A 21,990-nucleotide genomic window follows, 5' to 3' on the forward strand; every position below is an offset into this window, starting at 1 on the left:
GATTCAAAGCACATTTGAAATGACTTAAGCCTTGGGGGAGGTGGAGAGGGGGGAAGTCCACCTCTGGACAATAACATTGCATAACATGCATAAGTGTGGCAGTGGAAGGGGCTTGATCATTCCATAAATACAAGGTACAATCTTTTAAAAAACTTAAATTTATGCAAAATGATTTTAATTTGAGGTAATGGGGTAGTTTTCAGTGGAATCTTTTAAGAATAAAAAGACTAGCAACCATGGGTATGGTTAATCTTTTGAGTATGGAGGCAACTGCTTGTGTAGGGTGAGAGCAATCATTTGAAAACCTGTGTGGGGTAACATTTGGGACGTTAGGAAATATATACGGCTTTATTGTTACTAATTCGAGTTACATAGCTGTTAGGTAATCTGTGTAGACAGTGCTGCTCATTTGGATAATCAACTTAAAAGTAATGGTTTAGTTAGTACAGAAACACCAGAAGTGATAAGCTGAAGAGAAGAAGGTGGCTTGAGCTTCAGACTGTAGAAAAAGGATGCAGTTGTAACCGTTCTGAACCCTTCTTCCCTCCCTTTTGAAGTGTTCAGTTCAGTGACACAACTTTCCAGTTCACTGCAGTGCTTGCAGTAACTGGTTTCTTGGGGCCTTAAGTAGTGGAAGCGTAATGAAGAGATAGGCACGTGAATGCTTGTGTGCTCTTCACTGCCCTTGATTTAGTTGCCTTTATTCTCTGTTTTCCAGATACTTTGTTAATTGAGGCCTTAATTAGGAAGCCTTGTTGTTCATCAGACAATAGTGGGTTGACAGGAAACGTTTATGTGAAATTTAAGCTGGTTTTGACTTTTTCTTTTAAAAAAAATCAACTGCTGATGTGTCGGGGCATGATTTATTTGTGTCTGATCTTAGAGACAAAGCAAGCTGAATATACAAGGGAAGTTAAATGACAAACAGAAGTTGTAGCTTATTTTTTTGGTGGTGGTTTTTTTTGGCAGCATTTGTTTTGGAGAATGAGTGGCATAGCACTTGGATATACCATTTACACAAAGGATTGAAGTGGTGAAGAAGATTGCTTGTCCAAGTATTGCAGACCTTAACGCAGAAAATCTTGGGAAAAGAAGAGATCAGTTGGGGAAAAAAAAATATCTGACTTGAAAGTTAATTTTTTTTGAAGGCTTGACTAGCAAAGTTGTAAGTACCAAACAGTTTCCTTGGTGTCATTGTTTTCTGTCACCTGGATGACAGAAACATAAAGCTGCCGAACTAGATCATGGCATGCCAGAGAAATAGTGGATACAACAGCAACAACTATATTGATAAACTTTTTTAGTTCTGGAAATAGTGAAAATGAATAAAGTAATGAAAACAAGAATCCCAGAGGTGGGTTTATTTAAGCCCCTTAGTTTTACCAGACAGTTCTGCCTGGTTTTGTTGTGTATTGGTTTAAATTAATTTTTTTTGTTCATTCTTTGAATTCTTTGTATTAAATAGGCATGGACTTAATGTATTTCTTAAGTATTTTTGTACTAAAATAGTTGAAAAATCATTGTTTTTTCTATAAAATACAGCAATAAAAAAGTGGAACTTGTCACATTGAGTAGCATATAGGTCGCTACGCAACTGTAATAATGTGATGTATGAAAGAGTTCGTTATTCTACTTGAAGGGCAGCATACTTAGAAAATAGTTGTGATACCACTTAACAAAAGTTAGCATATAGACTATGTAGTTGCTGGTTAAGGTTCAAGATTATCACAGCTACAGAACAATGTTTTGAAAGCATTATATAGATGATAGTAGTTGGATATAGGACTGAAGCCTTATGCTAAACAAAGTCACAGTAAACAGGCAAGTATAGCGTAAGTTGTTTTCCTGTGTTTTGGTAGCTTCTCTGTACATCTAACAATTTAGAATTATCTGAACTGAAATAGTGGAAATGTTCTGTTGAAGCTATTGCAGATATGCATGAGGAAAGTAAAGCTGCAGCAAATGGATGTGGCAAAATCCGAAGTGGCACTCAGAATGAGGCTGCTTTACTTGCCCTGATGGAGAAGACTGGATACAGCATGGTTCAGGAAAATGGGCAAAGAAAATTCGGTGGTCCTCCACCAGGTAGGTGTTTCTTTTCAGATTACAAAGTTGAAGTTCATTTTTTTCCAGTGAGAGCTATACTTAATCAGGCTGAAAAGTTGCGTAGCCCTGTATCTTGACAGTGACCACTAATAGGTGCTTATGGGAGGAGTGTAAGAAACACAAGGTGCTCAGCGTCTTGATGTGCTTTACAGTTTCTAGCAGTTTTGAGATCTCTTGTCCTAGACTATGTTGAACATTTGCTCTCGTTGGATTTAAGAAGTCACCGATTTAAGAACAGCTAAAATTGACAGGTAGCAAAAGGAATGTGGAGCTGAAAATACTGAGTGTGTTCCATATTACTGAGAACATGCTTGAAAATACTTAGACGCACAGAAGGGGAAAAACAAGTTGATGAAACCAAGCATAACCTACTTTTATTTATTGTCTTTCCACTTGCACTGGCCAAAGCATTTGTGTGTGTGTGTGTGTATATATATGTATATATTTGTTGTTAACAGACTCTGAAGTGGTACCAGTGAATATAGTATAACTCATTTTGTTTTCAGAGTTGACTAATCTGTTCTCCATATCTAACATAACTACCCCCACACCCCTTCATTCTGAGAAGAAAAATTGATAGCTGAACTTCTGGAGCTTTTATCTTTCGTTGGATGTGTTTTTAACAATGAAGTACAACAGTTTATTATTCCTGTGTTACTGTTCTTTCACTTAATACAATGGAAGACAGAAATTGTTGAGTATGTATCCATATGTAAAAAGAAAATAACAGTTGATAAAAATCTCAGAGGATAACAGAGATTGTTATAAAAACTACAGTCCTCTTGGTGAGTGTATGGTGATTTGGGATTTATTGTCATGATGCAGAAAGGAGACCTACATGCTTGAACTGGGAAGCTACTGCTGCAGTGAAAACAAACTTTTCCACTGAATTGTTTTTGTGTATGCCCAATTATATTTCCAGTAAAGTCAGTGGAAAAAAAAAGAAGAATTAAATCCTGCACTATATGGAATGTGTATATTGCAATTTTGAAACAGTGGCTATTTGATTTAGTAAACATTTCAGGATGTTACTGTGTTGGAAGACTTGATTTTTTCCTTGTATATTAAATGCTGTTTTAAAAACGTGTCTGATACTGTGATTAAGTAACTTGGCAATAATAAATCTCTTGAAATAGCCCTATTCCCTGCTAAAATACTTTTGCTGAAAACTGCTGCGGCAGATTTAATTTACAGAAAGCGAGTAATGCTCACAGGTAGTGCAAGGAAAAGCTTTTGTTTAGTTTTAAGTAGGACTGTTAAAGGGTGTTTTTGTTTGAAGATGTTGCAGGATCATTCAGCTTTAATCCGTGCTTATACGAATGCTGGAAACTAGTGGGTTTATCTCATGATGCAAAGGCTGAAAGTTTGTTAAATAAATTAATAAAACCCAAATGATTGAATTTATTATTGTTTTGAATTAAGGCACTTGAACAGCGGAGGAGGAATATTTCAGTAGATACATTTTGGTTTTTTTTTTTTCATTTTGTTTTTTTTATTTTTTTGTTCTTCTGTTCAAGCGTTTAAATTTATGTTTGGTTTTTTTCCCTACCAAAATGTCATTTTTTCCGTTTCAGGAATACGTTAAGAAATTAAGTTGCTTCTATATCATTTAGTCTGAACTTCTATATGTCTTACACATTTACTTTCTGCAGTTGTTACGGTGCTGAGCCTGATGACTATTTTTGGCTAAGACACATGTTCAGATTAGTATCTAGCTTTGGTTTTGAGAGCTCTGAAAGGTGGGATTATCTCCTCCTGCACTTACCTTGTTAAAACGGTTAGTGTCATTGCTGCTGAATTTGGGCTTTATTTCTAGTCTGAGATAGTTTTTTTGAAATTTCCTTATGAAATACTTAGTACCTGTAATTCTCTGTAATAATACTGTGTCATTTCCCTTTATCTTAACATTGCTTGTTATTCTGATGAAATATGTCAAATGCCTTAAATCTTTATGAAGCATTTTTTCTATTTTGAATAGTTTTTCCAGTTGTTGACATCAACTGTGTAGAAGAATTTTGCCATTAGTCTTGGTTGTATCCCATGGAGCACAGTAACGCATCTTTTTAAGTCAGATTATGCACTTACACAAGCAGAAAGAAGGAAAATTCTTTGTACTGCTGTTTCAGTTAGTTCTCAGTTGTGGCCTGTAATCCATTATCTTTGTAAGTCATGCTTGTAAGCATGAACTGTATTGCTCATTGCTATACGTAGTTTAAGATAACAGCTGCATCAAAATTATTTTTTTCTGGAAGTTGGGAAGTTTTTTCCAAGTCTAAAAGTATGTACATACTTTTACTAGGCTATATAAAATAGCCAAAGGAAGCCTTGTGAAATTATTTTGCAAATGGCACTGGAAAAAGAACTGCAGGGAATCACTGACTACTTTGAGGTCTCAGCCTGTTCTTAAATTATGTAATACATTTGTTACATTATCAATATGATTTTTAATTAGAACATTAGGCAGTATTAAGCATATGTGTTTGGCAAATTTAATTGAATTTCTGTAACTAGATGCGTTTGACAAGGTATATTTTTGTTGCAGCTGTTCATTGACATTAATTATATACCTCTCCTTTAAATTTTCATGAGTTTTTATACTTCCTTAGGCTGAGAATTACCCCAAGTTACTATAAATGGTTTTCCAGGCAGATGAGTCTTGAATGTTTGAGATGGCTTGTAAGAAGTTTACAGTAACTGTAAATGAAGAGTTTCACTGTGAATTTTGCTTGTGTAAGATGTGATTTCTATAAACTTGTGTTGCTCTCAAAGGAGATGGTCTCACTGTCAGCTCTGTTTTGCTGTTATCATGTTATTTATGTGACTGGCACATTACCCAGAGCAAGCAACTCTTCTGGCTCAAAATTGCCCTAAAAAATACTATTCCCGCCGCCCCCCCCCCCCCCCCCAATTGGCAGCAGCACAGTTCTTGTTCAGTTTATGCCACGTGTGGAAAATGTACCTGTAGAGTGAGGAAAACCAAATCTTTAAGATTGTGAATTTGCATTGCTTTGTTTGAGTCCTCTGCTTAGATTGTTGCAGGTATAATGCCGTTAGGTATGTAAGTCATTAGAATTACATGGAAGAAAAGTTGAGATTACATGGATCTCACTAACAGTGGGAGGATTATTACTATAATGTTCACTGAAGTTTGATCATTTGAACCGCTGCAAAGAAAGGAATCCCATAATGTATCATCTGTGAATGAATCAAATACCCAGTCAAGGAAATGGTCTGGTCAGTTGGGAACTATGGGAACTACTTGAGGAATGGTGCTTTTGGGTAGTTCTTTCCATGCTTGCTTTAACTATATGTTGCTCGTTGGCAAATGTGGCACAGACCATGTTTTAAGTCAGGAGTCATAACTTACTCCCAGTTGACCATAATGTGCTGGAATGCTAAGTTAGTATGCAGCTCTAAAATAAGAAGGGTGTCTTTTTGAATGGTAGATGGCTTTTTACTTACTGAAAACTGATGTTTAATCAGTTACCAGGCTGAAGATGATTGTAAAAGTTTGTCTAGTTAGTAAATGAACATTGTTACTGAATTACATTACTTTCCTACACAGCCAAGCGTAGCCTTCTCTTTTCCTCATGAAGGTGTGCAGTTGTTTTTGTCTTTGGAGCTCCTAAATGTACTGTTAGTTTGTGCTTTTTAGGTGGGCAACTGACTGGCATGATGTGAGTGATGGCAGTACTAACTTGCAAACTGGATTACCTGCCATGTCCTGTCAGACCTCAGCTGAAGTGGTCATAAATGTTTATAAAGCTGAACATGATAAAGATGTTGAATGCTGCATGGAACAGGGCCAGACTTTCTCCTGGATAAGCCGTGGCAGCGTGGCTCCAAATGCATATCAGTTCTGATGCCTTGGTAGCTTCCCCGTGTACTATGTAGTTCCTAGTCTACAGTTTATAGATGAAAATTTATTCTGTGAGAAGGCAAAAATTTCTCAATTCTGTTAAATTTTTTTTCACGAGTAAATTATGTGCCCTTTGCTGATACTAATATGAAGGAAAAAGTTTTAAGTTAATTAGAAAATCATCTAAATACAATTTATCCTGAGCTTCAAGCCAAAGTATTTAATTACCTTCTTGTTTTAACTTGTCAACAGTAATTTTTCAATAATTTTTTTCACTTTACCTCCTTATACTTTGTCATTTCATACTAGTACTTAACAAATTTTGTATGAATTGTTTCTGCCAATTTTGTACTTGTTTTCTGTCATGCAGAGAACCTTTCTTGTCAGAGCTTCAGAAAAAGCTGTTAGCTATGGTTTGACTATTTGTCTGCCTTTGAAACTTCTGTTTCGTCTAATTTGTTACAAAAAACTCAAGCTTTTTTTTTTTTTTTGAAATGTGTATTTTGGGAAAGTGGAGTGCCATATTTGCAGACTATAACTCCATGTTTTTAAATGTACCTATGCAGAGATATAAAAGAGTGTATTAAAGTCCTTGGCTTAAGGACAGAGGCATGGATGTTCTTGTAACTTTCAGATGTGAACTAGGGACTGGCTTGTTCTGTGGATTTTTTTTCTTTTCTTTTTTTTTCTTTTTTCCTACATCCAGCTCCAGCCTGTGAAAAGCATGGTCTGTTTTTAGAGGAAAAGTGTTCAGTCTTTTTGGCTGTTGAAGAAAGGATGGCTCTGTATCCTGCCTTCCTTAGGGAGTCCTGTTTTAGTGGATGAATGGAGGAGGTGGAGGCAAAATATTTGGTCCTTCTGAATGATGTCAAGGAAGAAAAAAAATAAATACTGCACTGGGGACCCTGACCAAAATTTCGTAAAATATGGGAAGAAGTACAGAGAAACATTTGCAACTTCTGAATGTTAGAGTAGAAAAAAGAACTTAAGTTGTTTCTCAGTTATCACCTGTTGATTGTATTAATAAACTGACATATAATTCTATAGGACAAAAAATAATTGAAACGTGGACTCTTATAGCAAACCTATCAGTGTTTTAATAATGCTAGGTTCAGTGGGTTGGCATAGAGATTTCAGTGAAAAAAGCAGAAGATGGAATTAGAAGAAATACAGATCATGGGCTTACAGCATTTTTTTATTTAAACATAGCAAAAATAAGAATTAAATAATGGATGAGAACATGCTAGTTCTAAATTGAGACTAAAAATAAGTAAATAACTTCCAATTGCAAATTATGGGGATGTGAAGTGTGCTTATCTGGCATTTGTACTAAGATTGTTGTTGGATGATTTATTTCAAGGTTGGGAAGGTCCTCCACCACCTCGTGGATGTGAAGTTTTTGTGGGTAAAATTCCTCGTGATATGTATGAAGATGAATTAGTTCCTGTTTTTGAGAAAGCTGGGAAAATCTATGAGTTCAGACTGATGATGGAATTTAGTGGTGAGAATCGAGGCTATGCTTTTGTGATGTATACTACTAAAGAGGACGCCCAGCTAGCCATCAGGATTCTAAATAATTATGAAATTCGTCCAGGGAAATTTATTGGTGTCTGCGTAAGCTTGGATAACTGCCGACTGTTCATTGGAGCAATTCCAAAAGAGAAGAAGAAAGAAGAAATACTGAATGAAATGAGAAAAGTTACAGAAGGAGTGGTGGATGTCATTGTTTATCCAAATGCCACTGACAAAACAAAAAATCGTGGCTTTGCCTTTGTAGAATATGAATCTCACAGAGCAGCTGCAATGGCTAGAAGACGGCTAATCCCAGGTAAACCTATTTGTAATTAAATTTAGTTTTTGTGGGAGTATCTGTCTCCATTTTGTGGGGGGTGTCGGGTGTGGATGATCATCCTTGTTTTCCTTTCTTTAAGGTATTTTGAGAGTTACAAAACTGCAGTGCTGCCTTTCAGCTAAAGAGGCTTCGTTTTTTTTCATTCATAAATCGGGGTTTTTTTGGTTTGTATTTCATAATTTATTTTTTTAGGAAAGAAGCTGGGCTTTTAACATTTAAGCAATTCTGAGAATGAAAGAGCAGCCATTGATTTTATAAGCACAAGTTACTGTAATTTACACCAAGATAGGTATTTGCTTGGGCGTCCATCCAGTTTTCATTTGCATGCTCTAGGCCCTGTACATGAATTCTCTTAAAGCTGAGCCTAAAAAATAAACTACTTGGAATGTGTTCCTTATTACCTTTGAGTGTCACAAATGATGTTACTGCTGTTTCATACTTTAAATATGTTGAAAGTGGGTATTTAATCTTTTACTAGAAAATAATTTTAAGAGTTTAACAAATAGAAGACAACTTTTTCTTTGCACCTTTATTCATTTTGAGAGGGGGAAGTATAAGGGATTAAATATAGTGGAAGAGGAGGGACTAGGTGAAGGTACAGTTAAAAAGGGAAATTGTAGAAGAGAGAGGAAGAAAAATTAAACAGGAAATGAAACAAAATAGTTTGAGAAGCAAAGTTGTTAAACCAGATAATACAGCATTGGCCTTGCTGAAATGAATGACAAAACTCTTATTTATTAAGGCAAAGATGTAGGCAAGTTGCACGTTGATTGCTGACAGTGTTAGGAAGAAGTGTTACCTATTAAATAAGCCTTGTAAAATAATGGGAGAAATATGGCAATATCACTGAATGTAAAATAAACTACTTGTGTGATTATGCAAAGTGGTGGCTTGAAATGAGTAACAATGTGGGTTTTTTTTTTTTAGTTCATGGTTTCAGTGTCTGCTGCAACATAGAGTAAGGCTCGTGCTAGTGCATATACATTTAGATTACTTCTTCCAGGTGTTGACCTTAGTTTTTAAAGTAGATATATTACTGAGGAGGCTGTGTTTACTAACTAGCAAAACAGTGTTGCTTATGTTTGCTTGATATATGCATGTATATGCATGCCACTGAATCACAAAATCTGTTATTACAGCTTATGTTGCTGAATAAACCTAAAGGTTACAGATAGAACACTGAATTTTTTCAGTGTCTTACTTTCTTTAATAATTTAAAGTAGCAATATTTTACATATTTTGCTTTAAGTAGATGCAGGCAACAAAAACCAGTTTCATGTGTCATGCATCACGTTTGCTTTTTGTAGAGGTAGTTGATAAGAATGATTTTGTTTTCCTTCGCATATTTCTTATTGATGTAATACTGCTTTGCTGTAGGAACATTCCAGCTCTGGGGCCATGCTATTCAAGTAGACTGGGCAGATCCTGAGAAAGAAGTCGATGAAGAAACAATGCAAAGAGTTAAAGTACTATATGTAAGAAATTTAATGATGTTTACTACAGAGGACACAATTAAAGCTGAATTCAACAAGTTCAAGCCAGGAGTAGTGGAACGTGTAAAGAAGCTGAGAGACTATGCGTTTGTTCATTTTTTCCACCGAGAAGATGCCATTGCTGCAATGTCTGTAATGAATGGGAAGTGCATTGATGGAGCTAGTATTGAGGTGACACTGGCAAAGCCAGTTAACAAAGAAAATACTTGGAAGCAACATTTCAATGGTCAGATAGGTCCTGGTTCAGAAAATCTCTCAGGGTTTCCTAACAAAGAAGATGGTCATCAAAAATCCTTAGGGAAACCAGCAAGTCTTTCAGTTCGTCTTAATGGTCAGCACAGTCCAAGCCCCCCTGAAGTTGAAAGATGTACATACCCTTTTTTTCCAGGAATAAAGCTTACTCCAATTAGCATGTATTCTTTAAAATCCAGTCACTTCAGTTCTGCAGCAATGCACCTGGATTATTTTTGCAATAAAAATAATTGGGCACCGCCAGAATACTACCTGTATTCAACCACAAGTCAGGATGGGAGAATTCTCTTGGTGTACAAGGTGCTTATTCCGAGTATAGCTGATGGTTCCCAGAGTTACTTCATGCCAGACAAACTCTGTACAACAGTAGAAGGTGCAAAGGAATTGGCAGCACAGTTCACACTTCTACATCTAGGTAAGCATAAATGTTGTCAACTAGTTCTTAAGAAACGAAGCTAGAAAAGTTACTTTAATATTGTTCTTTGTCTATGTATCTTGCCTTGGTGTGTATCTTTATATAAAATACAAGTTAGTCCACAGAATAATTATTTCTTACATTGTCAGTTGAGTCTGGACCATCAGGTGAGAGAACTGAAGAAACAGTGTGTAAACATCTGCAGTGCAGTGCTAGGGTCATTTTTGCTTCCTTTTATCTGCTGTAATGACTTACAAAGAAGAACTAGATGACATGCTAAGTGACTTAGGTATATGGTCTTCTGGGTGATGATTATGATGCCGAAAATTTATTTGAAAGGCTGTGTTCTTAATTTATTACATAAAGGGAAAACAGAAGTGTTAGATCCATATTCAGATAAATAAATAGGTTTGGGAAGCTTTTCTTACTGCTCTTTATAGACGTTCCTAAAGCTATAGCAGAGTATCCAAGTGCTGTCACTTACTGTTCTTTTTTAAATTGTTTTTTTAACCAGAAATGGGATAAAACATGGATACAGTTATTCTTATTTAATTTCTAAGTCTAGTGTCTTCATTTGTATATATTGCATTTCTTAAAATTAGCATGCAGCTGCTAGAAAAGGGAATTTTTTATATTATAAAAAGCAATGGTAAAATCTCTTCATAACTGAGATGACAGATCATTGGAGTTTTGACAGTGTTATCCGTGGAGCTCTAGGAAATTAATTATGTAAATAATACAAAACAGAACACTTGCCATCTAGTTCCTGCCCAGCATTTTTCAGAACATTCAGCACACAGCATTCAGAACAGAGAACTGATTCCTAGTGCCAGGTTGTTTCATTAGTAATTGCAGCTATCAATTGGAGATCAAACTCCATCCTCAAAGAAAGTGGAATTTTGGCTCTTTGGTACTCAGATTTGAAGGCTGTTACGGAGACTTACTATAATGGTCTGAAAACTCCTCATACTTCCAGACAAAGCTATGTATAATTTATTCCGCTTGTTCTTTTAAACATTTCTTTTCTGCTTAGTTAGCTTGTTTTCTCTTTCTGGCCTTTATATCCTGCTATATTTGAAGATGAAATAGGACTGATCTTTATAAGTTGGCACATATTACAAACCATCACATAATTTCTCTGATTTGCTAAAGTTCCTGTGTTATTGTTACATGGTTTCTTTCAGCATGACTAGATCAGTAGATGCTGTATCATGAAATGAATTCTTGCTAGTCTTTTTTTAGAGCAACATAAATATTTTCCTGTTACTACAAAAAAAAATGTTCCTAATGAATCCCAGAGCCAGAGATTCGGGTTTTTTTTTCTTTTTTCTTTTTTTTTTTTTTTTTTTTTCCTGTCCATGCGGAATTATTTCTGTGAAGAATTACATTGGAGATGATGGGGTTGTTCAGATAATGCAAACTAGTTTCTTGTCTAATTATGCGCAGAAAGTTGGAGGTTTTTTTTTAGTTTGTGGGTGGTGGGTTGGGTTTTTTTTTGTATGTTGGTGTGTTTGTTTGGTGTTTTTTTAATTTATTTCAGAAATTAAGCAATGTCAGGCTTGTTTGGGAGGGAGTGTTTCGGTTTTCAGAGTGGTGGTAGGCAAGTTCTTCCAAAGTTTCTTCTATTATCTGGGATGTTCAAGCACATTGTGCTTTAAATACTATTATTTGTGTTTATTAACAGACTGCTGTGTTTTTTTCACATTTTGGTTTAGAATATCAGGCTTCTGAAGCCATGGACTTCCAGGTTTGAAGGGCGGTGGCATTCTCTGTGGATGGTGCCTACTGTGTGTCTGAGGCATCAGACTTGATCCAGTATAGTGCAGCTCTGGATAGAAGCACGATGACATTGTACAGTACAGTAAATAATCCTTTTCTGATTAGCTGTGCATGCGTACAGGGCCCAGGACTACATCCACAGCATTTAAAGCTCAATTCTGCTTTAGGAATGTAAGGAGGACAAATGAGAACAGATAAAGCAGTGTTTATTAAAATGCTTTTACTTTGTAATTTTGGCCCAGTGAAAGTAAATTTTCAGGGAAATGGAAGGAGAAATAGTAACAGAAAGATTAAGTGGAGTCCTGTTTAGTGATGGCTGCTTTTGTTATTGAGAACTTCTTTAAGAAAGACTTTTCTGTTCCCCTCTATTCCCCTCCCCCCCTTCTTTTTTTTTTTTCTTTCTTCTTTTTTTCTCACCTGTTCTAGTTTTGGTGGATTGAAAAAGCTACTGCTGATAGCAAACTGTTAAAATAGTGTTGCCATCCTTCTTTTCCTCATACTGCTACTTAGCACTTGTTCTGGAAGCCTCTTGATACTTAGGCTGTGGTGAGATTTTTCCTCTGGATGAATTTGTGGCAGACTTCTTTTAGGCTTGACTGTGATGCCTTTTTTTGCAATGCATGACTGAAATGTAAACAAGCTTTTTCTTCTTGCTTAGAATCTTGCTTCTCCTTGGTTTTGATTTTGCATGCCCAAAAGGTCTCAGAGGAAGGACAATCTCCAAAACACAAAGCCTTAATCAGTCTCCACTTTAGCAGTGGTATTTTTGGCTTGCATTAGTAGGTCACCTCCAAAAGGCGTTGCTTTCAGATGGTCAAAGTGATGGGAGTTACTTATTTTTAATAATACAATGGCGAAATATCTGTGCCTGGTTTTGTGCACACTGTGGGTGGTGTTACTGGTTGAGCGTCTGTTTCTGGTTTTTTATAGCTATGAAAATTAGGGCCAAAGCTTTTATAACCTGTGTAATCTGAACACGAAAAGGATGCAAAATGTGAAATAGTGATGTGAGACTTTCCTTCTTTAAAAAAGAATGAAGACAGCTTCAGGTTCTATGCTTGACCATGCATACCTGCCCATTTTGTGGCTTACAGATGTGTTATCTAAAGATAGTATTTTCTCTCCTGTACTTTTTTGGGAAAGAATCACCAGAACAAAAAACCAGTTAGACTAAGAATGATTATTCACAGCTGTGGTCAAATCCAGAATGCAGACAAGTTTAAAAAAATGAAGAAAGTATGTGTTGAGATTTTTCTCTCTTCAACCATAGCTTCAATCATACAAGTGCTACAGGGAAAGCATGTTAAGGTGAGCTTAAATTAACAGTACTTTGAGTACTTCAGTGTGCTATATGATCACAATTAATGTGAATTCTTACTTAGCAGAATTCCCAGATCCCAGGTTTGGTTTGTAAAAGTTCTCTGTGTAATGGCGTAGTGCTAGTAATGCTGTCTTGTTTTCTTTGAACTATTAAAACTTTTTTCTTTTCATGGCTTCTTGTGCATTCTTGTTTCTGAGGATTTGGCCCTGCACAGAGTATACAGAACCATATTTCAAAGCAAACCTCATGGCAGACTTTGGAAAGATACATCTTTTTCATGTTGATAAAACTCTTTTTGGATGTTGGCATTGTCGTGATACTGAAACATAGCCCTAAGGAGTCTAGAAAGTTTATTTTCCTATCTAATCTACAGAAGTTGTTTTTGTTCCAACTTAATACTTACACTGTGTTGAAAGAGACATCTGCAGCTGAAGAAGAGTTACGAGCTGTGGCACAAGATCCCACCTTCTCACTGAAGAGTCTGTTGTGTGATTTGACATGTTTAATGATGCTGCATGGATGCATGTGTTGTGGTTTTTCTTTGCGGTGTGTGGGTTTTTTTTTTGTGTTTGGTTTTGTTTTTTCTAATAAGTAGCAATGATTTTGAGGAAAAGTGTAAGTGTGTTTCTTCTTGGAAGCAACTCACTAAAAGCATGAGTATACAAAGAGGACATGGAATAATTCCTTCTGGTAAGTAACTTCTCTTGCAGGAACTTAATTTTTTGGCCCACTTGATTTTTTGATGGTGTGTACAAGTTTTCTTTTTAAAGCATATAAGCAGACTAAGGTAAGTGAATGAGAATGGGCTGCTTTGATAGAATTTTCAAATTGGACTGTTAATAATCTCAAAGCATTCTGTTGGCTTGTTTTTGGTGATAGGTATTTCTGTATTTACTTTGACATAACAGTAGCCCTGAACAGATAGCAGTACAACAGTTAACCACTTGGTGTCACCTGAATATTTTGAAAATGATGCTTGGAGAAAATACAGAAAGTAGCATTTCACTGAAAGATGAATAACCTGTATTTTAATGTTACTGGGTAAATCATGGACAGATCAAGGTAGTGAAAACAGTCAGGCTTGTTTACATACATGGAAATTACATGTCTGGATGTCCATGTGTGAGAAGGGGAGCAGAGCTACATGTTGAAATATCAGAAGATAACTGTTAGGTGGGGTGGCAGTGGGGAACAGAAAAAGAAAAAAACCTGAATGCACCGTAGAAGAAATTAGTACCTTTTTAATTAATTTGAATCTCATTTCAATGCAAATAAATCTGTGTCTTTAGAAGTTATGCAACACCTTAACATTTGCAAAACTGTGCTTGGCTGTTGAATGTGTGTCGAGTAAGACTTCCTACTCTTGTCTGCCCTGGAGACTGATTAGATGTGAGGCAGGTCCAAATTGGAGACTGTATAGTTGTGCTAGTTAACACACTCTGTATTCTACCTCTAGTTCAGAAGCAGTGTCAGTGCAGAATCAGTTCCAAACAGGAAGCGTTATTTGTCATTCAGGCCCTTTGCATCAGTAATGTAGCTTTTTAGTTATAGAATCAAGCTAGATTGTCTGGATGACTTTGATGTATAGGCAGAAGAGAACTCGAAGTTGCATAGATGTGCTCTGAATTATAGGAGAGCTTCCACCTCCCTTTCTTTACTAAGAGTAACCACCAGAAGCCATTCTTCTGAGAATGATTGGTTCATGGTGGTTATTTTTGTTTTTTGTTTTCCCTTACTGCTGGTGGAATTCCACTGGTATCAGGAAATACCAGAAGATGTCAGAACCTCTTTCTGGTCCTTAAGATAACACCCTCTGTAGCAAAGACTGAGTCCTGGGGAGTTCTTTTCCTGCTGAGTCTGACTTAAGGGTGATGGGGAAGAAGTTAAGAAGTTGTGGTAGTTTCTTCAGTTTTGGGGATCTGGCAGATCTTAGACATGTATTCAACAATAGGATGTTCTTTGATTACTCACACATGCTATCCATGTTGCATCTCACTGAGGCACAATTTAAGAAATTAATTTTTAGGTAGAAGACAGTACTTAAAAGTATTTAACAAAGTATTTAAAAATGTACTGATAAGTCTCTGAAATAAGGAAAAGCATTTTAATAACTATAGCATGTAAATAACTCTTTAATTCCAGTTCACCACATAAAATGTATGTAGTAAACGGTACTGAAACAGATGGAGCAAGCGTTATATCTCACTACTATGAATTCACTTGTTTAATCTTCTTAAATACTGCATGCAGTAGCAATTTACAAGTCAAAGATAAAACTTGTATAAACTAGTTCAAGAGCATGTACTCAGCATCTGGGCCTCGGAACAAATGTATCAATAGATAGCTGCCCTGGATTTTGGACATAAAGTTCAAGTGAAATGTTTTTATTTTACTATAGGGATATCCGTTGTAAGGATTTTCTTCAACACTGGCTTGGTTTGCTTTGTCAAAATTAACTATATTGCTGTTGGAACAAGCAACAGCTGGGTGCAAAATGTAAGATGTTTAAAAAAAAAAAAGGCAAAACAGAAATTGCTGGCTTTGTTTAACAAATACAGATTATTAAACAGGTGTTTATTTTCTTAGGGATTTTTAGAAATGCTCAGAATGTAGTATAAGAGGTTCTGAAACAGTATGAATTTAGAAGTCTTAAATACTTACGGGATTACTTACACATAATGGTTTTTATCACAGCCCCTGAGCAAGCATATGTAACTTTTCTGTCCCTGAACGCAATATAGTGGGCTAGTAGAGGTGAGTAAACCTCCCAGGGTATTAGATATTAGGAAGAAATTCTTCCCTGTGAGGGTGGTGAGGCACTGGAACAGGCTGCCCAGAGCAGCTGTGGCTGCCCCATCCCTGGACGTGCTCAAGGCCAGGCTGGATGGGGCTGGGAGCAACCTGGGCTGGTGGAAGGTGTCCCTGCCCATGGCGGGGGGGGTGGAACTAGATGCTCTTTAAGGTCCCTTCCAACCCAAACCATGTCATGATTCTGTTTGGTGCAGGTTTTTGCCCCCTTCAGAGACATTGTGTTAGCTGCACTGTTTGGGCTCTTCGTTAGAGAAGTTGGTCTCAAAGTTATTTCCCCAACAGACACATCTCTGAGAAGGCTTGTGGAACTACTTTTGTCCAGTTTTTTGGTTTTTTTTTTTCCAAAACAGAGCATAGCTGTGCTGCTGTGGACCTGCTGATGGATCATCCAGTCTGATGTTCATGTGGATTGTGTAACACAAAGGAAGATTATGGTTTTTACTCCTAAAGTGACTAAGTCATTTTTCACAGTAATTTCTAAATTATTTGGATTTCCAGCTTGGGTTTAAATTTACGTTTGGAAGTGAAGTTACTACACTAGTGACAGACTGTTTCTTTGGGTAGTCAGTTTCACGTGAAAGAAAGAGACTAATGTCTCCTGATTTGCAGGAAGGGTTTTTTAACGTCCTGCATTCTATGCTACAAGGGTAAATGTTCTCTTTTTTCAAATGCTTTTGTGGATGAATTTAAGTGTGGATGTCTGTCACTTCTGAGGCTTCTTTCATTTTTTAAGATGAGGATTACCATCTTCTCTGAGTGTGAGATTGGTTTTCAAAAGCTTATAAGGCAGTTTGAAAATAGCATTAAATCCATGCTCAGTGTTTACTGCTGGAAGCTTCTAACCTGAGTCACCCAGGGTTTGTCCTGAAGATTCAGTTGTTTTCTGTTGCTGCTGCTTACAGACAGGGAACATAAATTTGTAAATCTGGGCCTGTGTAGGAGAACTTGGGGAAAAAATAAGTAAGAAAGATGCAAAAACATTGGGCTATGTATATCCATGAATTAACTTGACTGATTTCAGTAGTCGCTTCAAAACAGGATTGCATTTAGTGCCTTCTTCTAGTCCATTGATGACCACAGTGAAGTTGGAGTTTATGTAGTCTATGTCTAGCAGGAGTTGGTACATAGTTAATAAGACATTCAGATCTAAAGTGTTAAATATAAAATATGAAATACTGCTGCTGTGATACATAGAAGATGCAACAGATCAATGCAACAGTAGAGTGATTTAATATGCACATTAAAGTTGTCTTTGTTAATATTTTGTGTTCAGTGGAGGTGAAATATTGTGATGTTGCATTAAAAACAAATATTTGTAGGCTGAGAAAATACTTCTGTTCAGTATCAAAGAATCTTATTAAGTTTTTAGGAAAAAACCTGAGGTTAGTAAGTTCTCATTTTTTCTTTCTCTTTTTTTACTAGGTTCTTTGTGGTGTTGCTTGAACCGTTGACTAAATAATTGAATGATTTGAGTTCATATTAGGGGTGCAGAGGAAAGGGAAGAATGCAGCATTGGTATAAGATTTAAATCCATCTTGGAATAGGTAACACAGTATGCTTGCTGAAAATAAGTGTCTCTTTCTCTGCCTCTGCCTTTCCCCCTCTTTTTCTGCAGCTAAGTGTACACCCTATTTGGCTTGAATTGTCCAGAAGAAGAAAAGTTCAGAATTTGTTGCTTTGGATCTTGCCACGAAAGAAGAAAAAGAACCACCACACTGATAGATAATTACCAAAAATTCACATTACACGTTTGTTGATGAATAATTCTTCAGAGCATACATGTGTATTAAACATTTCACTTTAAAGATTAGTGAAATCAAATGTTTAATTGTTTTTGTTAGCTTGATTAAATTTGTTTTGAAAAGATAATTTGTTCAAAAAATTTTAATTACCTGTAATAGTTTATACAACAGTAGCTTATTTTTAGTGTTGAAATAATTTGTTACAATTCCTACTCTTCTGTTTTGAGTTTCATGCAGAATTTTTACAGCTTCTGTTGTAAGTAATGAATCCTAAGCAAACATTTAAGAAAAACCAAAACAACAAAAACACACCACCCTGGCAAACTTGGTGCAAAGTTTTATAGGTAGGAAAGTCCAAATACAATCTTTGCTTCTGTGATAGCATTACATCAATGGATGAGTGGTATTTTGAAGGGCTTTATGTCAACATACCATCAGGCTACAGGAGATGTATTTCTATAGTCATAGCAATGAGGTTCAATACCTTAGATAATTCTTTAAAACAAAAATGGACAAAAAAATATAATCTTGACATATACAAATTCCATGTACTTTTCTGTACAGCTCAATAAGTTGTCTCTGCTGTTAGCACCTCTCTGCTGGATGCGTGTGTAAACAGAGGCCTTACTCTTACCTAGGCTATCCCTCTTAACCAGCCCTCCTATTTGCCCGCAGTAGCCATGTTGAACAGCAGCTTGCTCACTTTCTAATCAGGCCGTGTTCTTCTTAAAAAACATTGTTTAGCATTGAACTGAAAATAGTTTTAAATTTTTTAAATCGGGTATATGTAATTCATTCTGAGTGGGCTGTTTTTAATTTTATTGTGACTCTCTAGCATTTCTCAGTGAAGTGTTCTATTTATTGAATGACAAAAAGTACAGGCCTTTTTTTTTTCTTTTCCTTTTTTTAAAAAATCTGAAACTAATACAGTAGATCGTTTTTGAAATTTAGTATATAGTTTCAGTTCCTGGTCAAGGAATGGGCCGAGTAGCATATGTTAAAGAGTCTAAGGGTCTCACCTATGCAGGTATTGGTTTTAAGTATTGTTTTGTCTGAAATGTGTTTCTCAAAACCAAATATTATGTAGACAGAAAACTATGCAATGGAAAGATTTAAAGTTGAATAAGTTTTCTTATAAGCAGTCAACTATTGTGGTCCATTACTTATTTTGGTTCAACATGTTTCATCACCCTATTAAATTGTCTTTTGATGATAATTTAGGTGCAGTTGTAGCAATTTAATTTTATTTGCATTTGATACTAGCTACGTAGTAGTTGTTTTAAGTGTTGTAATTGTTAATGTTGAAATCATGTGTTTGACTTATGTACTTGAATTAACATTTATATTAAATTTATGTTGTTAGTATTTGGTGTGTGTGAAAAAAAAATATTATTTTATACATCATACCTTCACAAACTTACTTTGCAGGATTCACTTTGCTTTCTCTAGTAGCAAACTTTAGCCAGAGGCTCCAGTGCAGGTGCTTTGCTGAACAAGAGGATGAGTAATTAAGTGGTTTGGTGAAACCTTGAAAAAAGTAATTTTTAGAAAGTGAGTTTGCTTAGTAATTTCCATCACATTTGAAAGTTGTTGAACTGTTACGATTTCCTAGGAAGCTTTGTTGTGGGAGGAAAAGAGGGGACTGTTGCTTTACTTCATGGTTAAACTAAGTGGGTCCCTGAGGCCAAGACAAAAATCAGTGTTTGAGAGAGAATAATACAGTACAGTGCTGATAAGGAGAATAATACAGTACAGTGCTGATAAGATATGGGAGAACTAATTTTAAAGTATTTGTTCCTGGCAGCCTGAGAATTCTAGTCTACATACTACTGAAATTACCTTTATTTTTGTATTTTCAGGTGCCTTGATTAAGACTTGCTTTTTTATTGCAATTTCTTGTTACAGATGCCTTTAATGACACCTTGAAAATACAGTAGACTTTTAGCATGTATAAGAAAGATCGGATAAAACAATATTTGTAATACTTCTAAGGGAAGTCTGGGCCAACCAAACCTAGGTGGAATTGGTATCGTTAGGTACTTTAGGGAACTGTGTGACAGGCTGCACAAAGATTGCATAGCATTAAAATGAATACCTGTAGGAGAGCTGACTAACCCAGCAAACAAAAGGAGGTACTGACTGGTACTGTAGAAAGCCATGGGATTATCTTTTTCAGGTATGTAACATCCTTCTTGTTCACATTTCTAACTGTGCTCGCATCGTTGAAGCAATCTGTGCAAAAGGCCGATTCATTACAAACTAGCAACTCCCATAATTATTAAAGCCAGCGTGTACCTTGGCAGTCATTTTCAGTAGACCCAACAAGTGTGACTGTACAAACCCATGATCAAATGTTTGAGTGTAATGAGTACTGGGTGGAAGACAGAATTTGGTCTTCGTTTTGCAGGTAAGAACAAAGGTGTAAGGAATAAGCAGCTGAAGCAGCAGTAGCACTCTGTAGCTGTAATTCAGGGGGTTTGAAGTTTATTTAGAACAGATAATTAAAAATCTCTTAATCAGTGTGCAAAATCGCAAGCATATTTTTCATATTTATAAAAGTCTCACTGGAGCTTATTAGCCTTTGAAAAAAACCAACCCATGTATTTCTTCTAAAAATGTTGTGACAAAGGGAGAACATAGTGTTGCATCTCTTTTTACGGTACTGTTGTATAACTGATAAAAGTGAAACTGTACACCATCCTGTTTTATAATTGGTGTAGAAACCAGAAGTCCCTCTGAAACTAGAGGTTACTGACTTCAGTGAAACAAAGTTTGTTCCTTTGCGCTAAACCCACTGTATTAAAAAGTTGCCCTAAATAAGAAAAGGTAGTCCTTATTTTTACAATTACCTTTTCATCTGCTTGCTCTCTTTTTTTTTTTTTTAATATTATTATTACTACCTTGTAATGTAACAGGTGAGAGATGGCAAAGCCAATGTTATGAAGCAAGCGTGTTGTGGCAGCAGCCTCTCTCTTCCAACCTGTTTTTGACATGGGGAAAAAAACCCAGTAGATGGGGTGGGGGGAACTAAGACTATTTGTTACTGAGAACTAGTGTCCTGTATAATAACACAAACCAGAATTACTAAATTAATGGGAATTTCTTTTAAATAGGAAACAGTTTTAAAGAGCAAGTAGCTGGGAGTTACTAGGTTAACCCACGCTCTTGAGGTAAGAGCAAACCCCAAGAAGTCAGTTATCAAAAGTCTTTCAGTGAATTTGTTATCACAGTTGCTGCGCCTAACAAAGGATGACCAGTTTAGCATCTCTTCGCAATATTTAGTGTTCAAGTTAACGGACAACCAGAGAAAGGCAAACAGGTAATGATCCAGCAGTCTTAAATACCACTTCCCTGCAGTTAGAAGGAGCTCGTTTGGGCCCCAAAACAGCCAAGGAAAGGGAAGGTTTAAAGCTGTGATTTGGAGCTCCATCCTTGACCCCTCACTAGTGTCTCACTGTGCTAAGGAGGCTGTTAAAAGCCTTGAAATTGTTCCAAGTTGTCTGTGGCTGAACCATTTGGTTTAAGAGTCAGAAAAAGTAAAAAGGCTTGCTGTCCTCGCTGCATTGCAGGCTGCATCAGTGATAACAGCCTCTTCAGGCCACAGAGCCCATGTTGCCTTGTGAAAGCAGTGCTCGAGCCCCCAGAATGGCACCGGGTATCAGGACTGGCATCAGGCATATGGGATCAGGTTGAGGGCTGGCCTTTTCCAAGGTACAGGCACTGCAAAACTACCATGGAGGAGCATTAGCAAGAATTAGATCTAAGTATACCCCAGCTGTTCCATTCAACTGACAAAGCTTTGGCCTTACTGCAGAAGGGCTCAATTTCTCTACCCCTGGCCCTTGTTTTGAAAAGCTTTTCAGTCCCCAGCAATGTAAACTGCAGCCATAGAACAATTAAACACCACAACCACGGTCAACTCAGGTGGGATATGTAGGACTCTAGAATGCAAATATCTGCTTGTGGGAATTGAAAGAAAGTCTTACATACTGCTTGAAGGCCGGTGAAATTTGAAGTATAAGGACACTTAATCTTCAAAAAGAAGCCTGCAAAACCAAGATTGTTCCAGTCTTAACATTTTGAGAATGCAACAATGCTCTTTAAGCCATCAGATAAAGTTTTAGACTTGAAAGAGGTGAGTAACCCAGGGTCATAACTTCAAGTGCAGTACTGGCTTGTAAGTCAAGCACTAGCGATTTTACTCTGCATTTTAAAACCTGTGATGCTTCAGAAAGAAGGCGTAAAATTGCAGTTTTTAGGTGGGAGGAGGGAAGTGTTGAGGTAGAGAAGTTTTACTGTCACAAAGTAATTGACACAATCAGAAACTGAAATGAAGCAGTGCAGGAACCAGAAGCATCTA

General features: G+C 36.5%; 1 protein-coding gene across 1 annotated transcript; it reads left to right on the forward strand.

The window, feature by feature from the left end:
• The first annotated feature begins 974 nt into the window (after positions 1–974).
• Positions 975–18,917, forward strand: RBM46 (RNA binding motif protein 46). The gene is made up of 5 exons (XM_027779989.2): positions 975–1,165; positions 1,924–2,085; positions 7,326–7,793; positions 9,195–9,977; positions 17,504–18,917. The coding sequence occupies exons 2-5, from the start codon at positions 1,935–1,937 to the stop codon at positions 17,527–17,529; spliced, it is 1,428 nt and encodes a 475-aa protein (XP_027635790.2). The 5' UTR covers positions 975–1,165; positions 1,924–1,934; the 3' UTR covers positions 17,530–18,917.
• The last annotated feature ends 3,073 nt before the right edge of the window (positions 18,918–21,990 follow it).

The sequence above is a fragment of the Falco peregrinus genome, chromosome 2, assembly GCF_023634155.1.
Source record: "Falco peregrinus isolate bFalPer1 chromosome 2, bFalPer1.pri, whole genome shotgun sequence".
Taxonomy (NCBI): Eukaryota; Metazoa; Chordata; class Aves; order Falconiformes; family Falconidae; genus Falco; species Falco peregrinus.

What these genes read in the sequence shown, in the direction of transcription:
- RBM46 (XM_027779989.2), top strand. Translation starts at nt 1,935, where the DNA reads ATGCATGAGGAAAGTAAAGCTGCAGCAAATGGATGTGGCAAAATCCGA. An exon ending in TAGAAGACGGCTAATCCCAG is followed by an intron (nt 7,794 to 9,194) that starts GTAAACCTATTT and finishes GCTTTGCTGTAG; the next exon opens with GAACATTCCAGCTCTGGGGC. An exon ending in GTTCACACTTCTACATCTAG is followed by an intron (nt 9,978 to 17,503) that starts GTAAGCATAAAT and finishes CTTTTTCTGCAG; the next exon opens with CTAAGTGTACACCCTATTTG.